The 12,318-nt window shown below is 40.1% G+C and overlaps 1 protein-coding gene across 1 annotated transcript in view; it reads left to right on the forward strand.

Annotated features, from left to right (window-relative positions):
* The window catches only part of LOC138267863 (collagen alpha-1(XXI) chain-like), a 603,972-nt gene that overhangs the window by 400,270 nt on the left and 191,384 nt on the right, over positions 1 to 12,318 (forward strand). The window contains exons 10-12 of the mRNA XM_069217091.1: positions 2,538 to 2,591; positions 3,016 to 3,069; positions 11,635 to 11,688. Coding sequence (XP_069073192.1) covers positions 2,538 to 2,591; positions 3,016 to 3,069; positions 11,635 to 11,688 — 162 coding nt within the window. The remainder of the gene's footprint in view (positions 1 to 2,537; positions 2,592 to 3,015; positions 3,070 to 11,634; positions 11,689 to 12,318) is intronic.

Here is a 12,318-nt window from a genome sequence, read left to right on the forward strand (position 1 = left end):
GTTCTCCTATAAACTCCTAAGAAATGACTCTGAGGCCCCTGGAACCACCAAAACCCGACACCCTAAGCCATCACTGCACCTGTTGCCTCCGTTCTGAGCTGAAGAGTTCACCAGTGTCAACAGGATCCCCCAGCCTTCCAGAGTTCGAGTACATCATGGTTTCACCCATCCTGGACTCCCTGACGACACTTGCAGTCTGCACACAGGCCCCCCTCTACAGCGACAGCTCTAGTAACAAAAACCCAATGCCTCAAGACTCCTCTGCACCTGTCGCCCTTGGGCAGTGGAGAAGAGAATCAAAGGGTCCCCCTATACTGGAGCATCCTGAGGCCTGAGCCCCACTGTTGGTTCAGCCCACCTGACTCCCTAGCCATAACTTGCAGCCTTTTTCTGAAGAGACAGATCTCCATTGAAACTGAGCCCCCGACACTGTTTTATACCCAGCACCTGGTCGCCCTTGTGCCACTGGTGGTATACTGCTGGTGCTGCCTTGGACCTTGCCCATCACTCACCTTAATTCCCAGAGGAAGGTCTTGTAAGTCATTGTACCACACCTGTTTGAAGAACCTGTTCTTTCTTCCATAGGATAACATTTCAGAACTCGGAAATTGCACTACATGCCCACTTTTTAAGGTGAAAATAATTTAGATTTAAAAATGTACTTGCCTGAATTATTTTTCTATGACGCCTAAATGTGTACAAAGATAATTGCTATTTTTATAAATTGGTGTGGATCTCCTTCTTGTGTCACGTGTATCATTTATTGACTATTGTGTGTATTTGTAGATGTCTTGCACTCCTCTGTGTTATAGTACTATGTAATATAGCACTTTGAGGTTACATAGCAATCCCCTGTCCACTCATAAGGGAACCCATGGATGCTTTAGATTGTAAATCTAGTTATTGATATAGCACAAAAAGAGACAGCTTCCTACAGTGGTAACTTGGGGTGTGGCATAAGTTTAAGGTATTGATCACAGTCCATGATTTCTGTTTGTCTAGTATCAATGGGGGCAATGAAAGTCAATCCTTGCATCTGGATAGTGAACTTTGGCTGAGGTTCCCTAAAGATGGACATTTTGTTTGTGAAGGAGATACGGAATATCTGCTGGTGTGCAACACGGCTAAAAGTACATTAAATAAAAAACATCATGATGCGGCCAGCTTATTGCTTTTATTTTTTTATATTTTCAGTGGCCACTGTGCAACATGGCTGAAAGTAAAGTGAAGGATTTAATTAGGTTGAGAAAGGCTATATTGTTTGTAGACATTCTGTAATGAAGGTGAAGTGAGAAACCTCTTTGCAATTAAATAATCAATTCCTCTAAGGAAGAGAATTTTTAAACTCAAAATGTATCTATGTATACTAAACTGGTTTTGTGTGTGCTGCTTCCCGTGAGCACTACTACAATTTCCATATTTGGTTCAAATCAATTGTTTTTTTTTAAAAGAGATACATTAGGAGGGCCAATTCTCATTTTGAGAAATTGGTGTTTTGTGGAGTATAATTTGCTGTCAATGCTGAAGCTACTTTCTATCTGTGTACGGGATAAAGCACCTGGTATACCATAGACTATTTAGGAACTGGAGGTCACCAAGGAGTTCGGTGACCATATGGAAGAGAAAAACCAAAGGTCGAGTTCCTTTATAAGGAAATGGAACGCTCGGGTGTGGCAGATGGTAATTTATCCTTATAATACATTGTGGCACCATCACCCTTCACACAGACCTCTTACATCTTTGATGTTTTAATCTTTCATATGTAAGAAATAGTATGGTTTATGACAAGAATAAAAGCACAACATGTAAGTGTGAAATGAAAACACCAAAAAGTGTTAGTAATTTGTGACAAGAATATACTAGAATTAATTTAATGTAAGTCTGAATAAAAATGTTGTTGCTCAGATTGTGTGGAAACATGCAGAGGGATTCTGTTTTTCTTATATTGACCTATAGAGTGAAAAAAATAAACATGTTGCTATACATTTCCCCTTTTTTCTGATCACCTATTGGTTTCGAAACACAGATAAGAAGAACAAAAGCTAATTCTCAGTATCGTTGTTTATACTACAGCTGTAATATGCTCAGTCACTTGGCTTTCACTTTGACTGCTGACTCTGGCAACAGACATTATGACGTCTCAACTCAACCGTAATAAATTATTACTATTGAGTAGCTACATCATGTTCTTATTACAGATGACTGGATACGTCACAACGCAACTGTAAGCAGGAAAACAGAGACAGGCTTTTATACAGGTGTTGCAGGCTTCCATGTATTATAAAGAGTTCTCAATGAGTGACCACTCTTTTGAATTGTTAAGTGTGCTCCGTCTATCACTTGTTGTGGCATCATGGGACAAGGCTCATAGGTAAGAAAAGGAGTCAGCTACTGATCATTCATGATATATGGCTAATTATGTTGCACACACTGGGATCACTGGGTAAATGGTTCAGACGTCTGCAAACGGTAAAGTTTGTAACTGTAAAATAAAATGCATGCTTTGAGAATATAACCCTATTTTCTTTTATGGACAGGGCATCAAAGGGCGTCAAGGCGATCCAGGGCCATCGGGACCTGATGGTAAGCCTGTGAGTACGTTTTTAATATTCCATACTCTTTTGGTATAAGTAATTCAATTATTCACAACTACAGTGCAAGACACTTTCCTGTTTTGAAGGCAGACGAAACATTTTGACATACTTGTGTGCCTCATCAGTAAAATACTACTTATACTACCTGCATAAGGTATAGCGTAGTAGTGGCTTGTGCCCCGCACCCTCAAAGTGCAGGTGAGAATTAAATGTTCCTGAGTTTTTTCAGTGAAGTCACTCATTCGGAAAATGCCAACGTATACAATAATAGTCTTAAATTGGGAAACAGATGAGTAACAGTGTATTATCGACCTTCAAACGTATTTATAGGGAGTTCTAACTATATCACACAGTTAACTTGAGCATCTGCTGTAAATGAGGGTTTTAACTATGTTGTATGACAACTATTTATATTTTGCAGGGTTTTCCAGGTGCATCCGGTGTACCAGGCATCCCTGGCACTCCAGGAGAAAAGGTAGGTTTATTTCATTAATATAAGAAAAAAGAAATATGCAGAGGCCACTTTGAAGAAGGAGTTGAACTATGCATGTGCTTTCAAGGGTAAGCTGGACACTTTATCACTTGGTGACAATCTTTAAAAAAAGACATTTAGCAAGTCATAAGAAAGAAAATACTGAATAACCGTATTCAGTCTAAAAAGGTGGCCACCACCAACTTTGGATCTGGGGCTGGTGTAAGTTGATTGTAAAAGTAGAAAAATGTCCAGAATTGAGTTATTGAAACATTGTACAATCTACCAATCATCTCATGTAAGCATCCAGGGGAAAAGTAAAAATGTCTAAGGAGGTCGACGGCTGAAAACAGTGGACTGGCTATAGAGGGCTTTGAGGAAACTAGTGCTCTGCCACTTGTGTTCCAAACATGATCATAGCACGCCATGAATCAGGATTAAAATTCATTGCCACCCTCCCATTCATGCAAAGCTCGCCCAGCTTAGAGACTCTGACCTAGGAATGCTCAATGGGTATACTTAACTTACTCAGCAATGCCTCTATGATCATTGGAGTGCACCAAGAGCCAGGTGTCCATGTTTGTATGAAGTGTGTCTTGTCCAATTCTAACAAAATAGCAGAGGACATCTGCCCTTGAACCCTTTATCTATTTTATCACATTGTAAATGAGCTTTGACATATAATGTATGCGAATAGTAACATCATGAAGATGTACAGCCTTGTCTAATAAAATATTGAAAGGCACTCGTAGAGAAGGCTCCCCCTAATGCTACAAGAGTCACTTAGATTCATGAGGAAATAACAGGTGCAAACCACCTCTGGTCAAGTAAAATTAGCTTTGGATATCTACTGTTTGCTGATTATGACTTCGCAGGTAAGTAATGAGAAAAACAGCAAACCGTTTTTAGGTCTGCCATTAGCCAAGACCTTTTGTTTTTCCAAAAAATATCATAACAATATTTGCATGCATACGCAAATAGAGGGGCTATTAGTCCACCCTCTTTATCCATTTGTCCACTCATTTGTCATTCTCTCAAAATATCTTATTTGGTTAAAAACCTTAAAAAGCTCTATATAAATAAAAAACACTCAGTATCACAAAATGTATTCTCTTCATAGCAGCAAAACACATCATAGCATGGGGGAATAGGAGGGGAAAAAAGCTCAGCAGATATTTGAATCAAGAGCAGGCCAATGACAGAAACCTAGAGAATGGTCTGCTATGCTATCCAACTCAATCAGTTGATGAATCAGGATTTGTAAAGCATTGCTAATCACCGAACAGGCTGTCCAGGTGCTTACAGGTCCCGGAGTCTCATTCAAAGACCTAGGTCTTTGGAGCCTTTTAAAATTCTGAAAGTGAGGTGATGGCCCGAAGTTGCGTGATGAGGCTGCAGAAAAAATGGATGGAAAAGCAAGGAGAAAACAGTGAAAGTGAGGTAAAAGAAAGGAGAAGGCACACAAACAGAGGGGGATAAAGGAAAGAGAAAGCAGTGAGAACAAGTGAAAAGCAAGGCGAAGGCACTCAAAAAACAGGGGAAAAAGCAAGAAGACAGGAGCAAGAGCGTTGCAGGAGCACAGGGAAACCTGCATCTGCCCAATGGGGTTGCGCTGTGGCCTTCATTATGTAGGTTCTGAAAAGAGGGAGGGGCACTAGGAGGCAGGGCTAGGTGGGAGGCAGAAAATAACAACTGGCATTCGGGAGCAGCAAAGAGGGAAAAAGGAAGGAGAAAGCAGTGAAATCGAAGGGAAAAGTGTGGAGACAGCACACAAAAAACAGGGAAAAGCAAGAAGAAAGTACTCAAAAATAAAAACAGGGAGGAAAACAAGGATAAAGCAGTGAACATGAAGGAAAAACAAGGAGAAGGCACAGAAAAACAGACAAAAAAGCAAGGATAAAGCGGTAAAAATGAGGGAAAAGCAAGAAGGCATGCAAAAAATGGGGAAAAAGCAGGAAGAAAGCAGTGAAAACGAGGGAAAAGCAGCAATTAATGATTTTCTCTAGCATGTTTCCTATTTTAATAATAATGTAATACTCTGTGTCTTGAAGAATAAAGTTTGAACAAAAAAAATTCAATGTTGCAATCAGCAGGTCAAAAAAGGCAACAAATGCTCACAATTTTTATATAGGCCTGAACACTTCTTTTGTCTGCTAGATGCATTTAAAAAATAAATGAATAAGTTGGGCGATGGGGCTTCTGGAATTACCACTTTTCATTGAGAAAGAGAGTGCACAACAATGTTATACATTATATTATCTATGCAAGTGTCTCACAAGTAGTCACTTAAGGACTCAAGACATTGGGCTTGATTACATCCTTGGCGGATGGAATACTCCATCACAAACGTGACGGATATCCCGCCCGCTGTTTTACAAGTTCCATAGGATGCAATGGAATTTGTAGTACGGCGGATGGGATGTCGGTCACATTTGTGAAGGAGTATCCCATCCACCAAGATCTTAATCAAGCCCATTGTATCTGAAAAAGGATGGGAAAATAACTACTGATGAAGAACTTTGTGGGATAAACCTGACTTGACATCACCTGTGCACAAATAGCCTTCATGACAAAGTATTAATTAATCTTTCTGCCCTCTTAAAATATATTTAAATATGGAGGACATCTAAGTATGTTATAGACAAATGCATTCCCAATGTTAATTAATTATATACATTATCTCAATATGTGCAAATATCTCTCCATTTTAGTGTGTTACTGCAGCATTCATGGGGGATAATGTGTCAAGGTCTGCACGTCTCTTACCGCCGTAGGCTGCAGTACTTGGAGAGACACCTGGTTTCTTACTGGTTCTGGACTGGCCAAGATAAGGGCGACCCCTTCTAGTAGCCACGTGCTGCTTACTAGAAAAATGCCAAGGCAGAACGTACCCTCCAGAAGGAGTCCCAGAGGAAAAACCCAAGTAATGGGAAAAAACCTTCATCACAGGAACTCCTGAAAAAGAGGAAAAAATAATGAAAAAGACAAAATAGAAATCAAATCCGCCGGGAAAAATGCAGGAGCAAGAAGAAACAGGAGCGAAGATCCCCACCGTGACGGAAGTGTTTGCAACGCAAGGAAGGAGGGAACTGCAGTGCTTATATACCATGAAACAGGAAGTGATACCATCTTGGATTGGAAAAAAAGCCACATAGAAATAAATGACGAAGAAAGACAAGTGAAAAGGAACAAGGCATGCTGGAAAGACAACCACCACAGAAGAAAACAATATGGATGACCAAGAAGAAAGAAGACGTGAACACAGAAGAAAAAGAAGAAAAAAGAGGAAAAAGAAAAAGGACCCAAGTAAGGTAAGTGGGAAGGGAAAGTCAGGGAGGCTGCCAGGGACTGCGGCGCGACCCAGAGCACCTCTGTGCAAAACGCCAAACGAGCATCAAAAAACGAGCACCAAAAAACGAGCACCAAAAAACAGGCTGCGGCAGTTCAAGCGTCCCGAAATGCGGCCGGCCGGCCTAACTGCCGGCTGAAATACGGACGCCGAAGTAGTCCACTGCATCACATAATGTTGCAGGAGCTACAAATCTATAATTACATAGAAAATACATGGTTTGAGTCAACCTTGGAATGGTATAGATCCATAATGTTCTAGGCAATATCGATGCTGATTCTTAACAAATCTGCATGAATTTGTGTAACAATGATAATTCATTTAAAAATAGCAATTGTAATAGTAACAATAATAATGGTAATAATCATATTAACCCTAAAACAAATAAATACATTGTGGGCTCCCACTACAAGTCATCTGTTAATTCCCATCGGTCCGGTACCATGAGTTAGAGCGCCCTTTGGAAATATGGGGTGTCCTGTCTTGTTTCCCTCTGAGATTTTGGTTGTTCAAAGGAAGTGAAAACATTAGGGGAAAAGTTGGGTGTTGGGGGGTTTGAAGAAATGGGGAGTAGCCTGCTGAATCAGCTCTGGAGTTACTGATTCACCAAGTGTTTTCCACTTTCTCAGTGAACCAGGAAATTAATAGGACCACCAGTTAAGTAAACTTTGAGTGTGAAGACTAACCAGGTGCGGATCAGGGGTATTCAAAATAAAGCACTTTTGCCCTGATTACAACTTGGACTATTAATTATGTCCCATGTGTAAACCCCTGTTTACGCACAGGACAGAATTACGAATTTGGTTTTAATCAATGCATCCCATAATTATCGGATATGTTAAATAACCCAACATTCGTTAAATTTCGGCAGGTTAAACTTGCTAATAGTTAACCGGGAAATATGTACGGTGTTTACTGTACCATGTGGATTTTAATATGTTAAGCACCAAATTCCACGTTATTCCCCAATAACTTGTAATAGATGCTTGTGTCGTTATTTATCAGATGCGATAAATAGCGTGTTTACTTGTAATCAGGCCTTAACAAGTGAAATAAGTATGGTATTTACTGGACCATATGGATAACTTGTAATAGATTCTGTGTCTTTCACCCAATAAATAACAAACCCCAGGGTATTGTAATTTACCAGGAGCGACAAATAGCCACTTTGCTTGTAAGCAGACGGAACGTGTTCAAGATAAAAGTTTTTACAACTATTCCCTGCTAGTTTTTAAAGTTCCTCCTATCAAACCTTACTTGGTGCTTCTGCATTAGATTTCCTGTCGACTCCTAAGCCACGTTCATGGTTACTCAGGCACGTTTTACCAACGATGATCCGCTGAAAGAAAGCAAGTTCTGAAAACAGTTACTTGGACTGATAGTCGAATTGCAATTAAAAGCCAGCTACTAAAACCTTTTTCTCACTTAGGTAATGAGGAATTAGAGAGATTTTGACAATAGATGGAGTTTACTGCTATGGAAAAACTTCAAGTATGGTGATTTTTCTGCAGTCACGACTTTTAGATTAAAAGTTAGGGGTGGGAGCATGGGCCTTTCTGGAAATGTCAATGGATGGCTTTGGGGGAGGTAGTAAACACCAACAACTGTTTAATTTTGTGGGTATTCACAAACATTACACAAGCATACTTGTACACATAAGTATATTCCTAAAAAAAAGAAGGGCATAATTGTGCACGAGTGCTCAAAAAGGTGACATGATACCCCGTTTGCACAATCGTGACTGAATTCAATGTTTAATTTGACAAGCCAAACTAGCAAATTTTTTAAATTACAGCTGCACTTGCAACCATTATCTCCTTCTAGCCCCTACCTATTCCCATCTCAAATGTCCTGGTTGATTGGGCTGTTGCTTTACCCAGGGCTTTGACAGCCTTACACTACAAAAACAATCAATCAATCAAATATTTCTAGAGCATGGCAAATCACCCATGAGGGTCTCGAGGTGCTGGAAACTTCACCTTTTCTAAGAAGTGGACCCCGAGATGATTAAAACATTAACTTAGCCTACTCACAACCATCAACAACACTGTCAAGACCAGCCCATTAGTAATCTGGGTATTATGTATGCTAGTATCAACTCAAGCTCCACAGAGCAATTAATGAGGCAAGAAAGTGCTTTATTGCAAAAGAATTATAACTGCTCATTGCCTAACAAAGGAATTTGAAAAGCAAATATCTTACTATGTAACTTTTCAGCCTTTGTGAGTATTATTTTCCTATCTTAAGCTCTTTGCTACTTTATTCCAGCCACGTAAAAGAAAAAACACTCGCCATGGAGATGTATATCCGTGCCACCCTACTTATTTCGCTGGTCCCTCAGATAATATAATAATAATGTCTTCAGTTCATGTGACAGTTTTATTCCCCTCAAAATATATTTTGGTTTTATTCTTCTTTTCCTTTAAAAAAAAAGAACACGTGGCTTCAGACAGAAATGTCATCTCACCTGCAGATGTATGACCACCAACTTCAAGTACATGCTTTTGCCCATCCTGTTTGCCATTGAACGGCTTCTTTGGAACATCTACTAAAGAAATCCTCCCTGTTGCCACAACAATACATGGTCATATTCAATTAAGTTTTCCTAACCGAGTCGTAGTATTGGCTGCCTATCTTCAACTTCTAGATTTTGTTGACTACAACATTCTAATTGACCTTGCCCCAGTAGGTTTTAATCAAGGTATTGGTATAACCAGTGCTGATCCATATGAGATGACCTACAAATGCAGGCTGACTTTGACAGAATGCTCCGCTTGGTTCTTCTTGATCTTTAGCACTCTTGGATATGGTTGGCCACACCATCTTACTCAACAAGCTAAACCAGGAAGTGCCTTACATAGGGCGTATGTGGTTCTCCTTTTATATCCCCTGCCGAACATCTCAAGGATCTATCAAGACTGCAGCTCCCACAGAGTCCAGTGTAGTCCACTAGGCAGTTGGTTCTCCCACATAGGATGTAGTCCTTTACCTTTTGTGTACCAAAAGAAATACCATCCTTGGAAAGCACTTCCAAATGCTGCATACAAGTGGAGAACAGGGCAACAAATGCCTCAGGCTAATTCACAGCCATGTCAGGAAGAATTCACATTTCTTTTAATGATTCTTCTTGTTCTGCTATTGTCCTGATGAGCTGGTGGTTAGGTGCCATTTTATCCAGTGTTCTATCCTGTAATTGGACTTATTTCCTGGGCCATCATACACAGCGTTAGCCACCTCACCCTTACAGCACTTCCTGTCTTAGTTGGCTAAAACTGTCCCAGAAACCATTAGTGAAAATGGCAACTGTAAGATTCCCCTCTTCAGAGCTCCTAGTCCCACCCCATTACCAATCCTATGCAAAGGAGGAACCACCACCTCTTCCTGATCTAGGAGCAGATCCTCCCACTGGTGGAAGAAACACATGCAGGTGATTTAATGCAACACAAAGTACAGTTTAAAGGTTACTTTTCTAATGTACTCTTAAAAGAAATCTACCTTCACAATTGTAAATGTTTTTTGATAAACATCAAAAAAGACATTTGTAAGATAATACTAGCAGTTTCTAACTGGTGCTCTGAAAATATCATTTTAATTACATTAAGATTTCTTTTTATTAAAAATCTATCTTTACCTTTTTGCTGAAAACAGCATTTTGCAGCTAGCCAGTATAGGGCCATACTTTATCTGGCATGTCAACACTATATGAAATAAGCATCCAATTGCGGGCTACAGAACACACATAGATGAAAATGATCTTATGTGTAATAGTAGGGTTTACTACATGAATGAGTTATGTTCTCTTTCATGTTCTACTGCAGGATGTAAACCCGTGGTCAGCCAGGCCACAATGGTGAATTTAGAGCCAGACTTTTCCAGTAAGAAAAGTAGGTAGTGTAAAAGTACACTGCAAACTACATGTGAATTTTAACTTGCATACCAGTGGTGCATTTCCTGTCCCAACTTACTATGACATTATTGGCAAATTATTATTAACCAGTTAAGTGTTAACAGTTTTACCTCATGCTATAGGAGCAGATTAAATGTACTATGAGACGAACAACAGTTTCACAGACTCCAAAATCCAATCTGATGTCATCCTAATACGATCAACAACCAGTGTATAAAAAAAAAAAAACATTCTCAGGAGATCATGTAGGACAGGCAGCATTGCTACAGCTCCATATGGGTGCTTTGAACAATTATTTATTTATGTACAAATATGTGACAATATTCTAACCTCTGATGGCTCCTTAAAGCCCATCTACAAATTTCCTGGTGTCTGGCTCTCTTCCTGTTCTCTAACTTATTTGTCCTAATCCTTCTGCCTCTAGTTGTTCTCTTTGCTTTGTGAATGAGGATCTCCCTCTCTCACAAGAGGCATAGAGGCAAATCCTGCACCCTCATCTGATGCCCTGGGTCTCTCCCATCTCTCATTCCTCCTCATCCATTAGTGATCTGAGTTTCTCTCATGCCTCCTTCTCCCAGACCTCGATCATTTCTTGGTCTCCCTGTGTGCTCGCCTTCATCAACCACCTGTCACTTCACATCCCAGTGGTTTTCTTTAGCTCACTATTACTCATTCAGCTGCACTCTCTGCTCTCTTTCATTTCCCTCATCTCTATTTGATCTGTATGCAACCTTAAGCCACTAGGGAAAATGAAGAGAAGCACATACCAGACTCCCTTGTTGTTAAGCACCCCATTCGAAATACTCGGCATTCCATGGCACCCAGCAACTACTGTGAAGCACGCAGAATCATAAAGGGTTATTTCTTCCCTAGGGATCCCCATCACATGATTCAGGTTGTGTAGGTATTGATGATATGCTGGGCCCAGCTCAAACTGCAATTTTTAGAACTAGAGGCACACCTGCATGCACACCTGGTGGTCATTTTGGCCATTTTTCCGAGTGCTGTGGAGTGTGTCCCTCACATTCGTACATAAGGACATACCGTTTCTCAGGAAAGAGTGACATTAAACCGTAAAGCCTAATTTGTAATGTTAGAAGATGTTAACAGGATATTTCATATTACGGATCATCACCAGTGAATTTAAAGCCATGAAATAATATATTTTCTAAATACTTTAGTAAAAAAATGAAAATCGTTTCAGTGTTTCACTTGAGCAGTTTATCGGTGATTATTGTATCATAGATGTGTCTAGCAACGACAGTTTAAGCCACGTTTGTTGACAAGAGAATGTATTATTTGTTCTTTTTAGGGTCCTCGAGGGCCAGTTGGGATGAAAGGAGAACCTGGCGTACAAGGATTAAAGGTGAAAAAATACCCTTCTGAGCAAATTACTATTATACCCATTTGACTTTCATTGTTATGGTGCAAATTAGTAAGCATGATTCTTGAACGTCAAGTTATGACTGATTTGGAGGTTGTCAATATGGGACATGTTCCCTGCCATCGCAAACACCCTCCCAGCTTTGTAACCATGGGCATTCCATAGCAGACATGGTGTTGGAAGGGCCAGCCTTTTTAGGACACAGCGGACTGCTCCGTGTTTATGCAGAGCATGGAGGTCCTGAACAAGATATTGTGTGGCATTGTCCTCACACAATGAGAGAAACCTCCCAAGATGTTGGGGACGTTGAATTCTGTCTTTCCCAAAACCAGATCACCCCAAGAGGGTATGTGTTTGTCTTTGTGAAAAAACAAAGTTTAACTACCAACATTGTGTAATTTTTGTCAATTTGTTCTCTCATGCAAGTGGAACAATTTTTTGACATAAAATGGCTGCCTCACTTGTGACAAAACTTACATTTAACCTATTGACTGGAGTGGAGGAGGCAACGTCTTTGATGCCCCTTTTGTTAAGTGGCTAGCAAGCCACACCACAAATGTGACCCTTTGTTTCACAGTCTGTACCAAATTCATATTTGGTCTGGATCCCTAG

Source organism: Pleurodeles waltl, chromosome 2_1 (genome assembly GCF_031143425.1).
Source record: "Pleurodeles waltl isolate 20211129_DDA chromosome 2_1, aPleWal1.hap1.20221129, whole genome shotgun sequence".
Lineage (NCBI taxonomy): Eukaryota > Metazoa > Chordata > Amphibia > Caudata > Salamandridae > Pleurodeles > Pleurodeles waltl.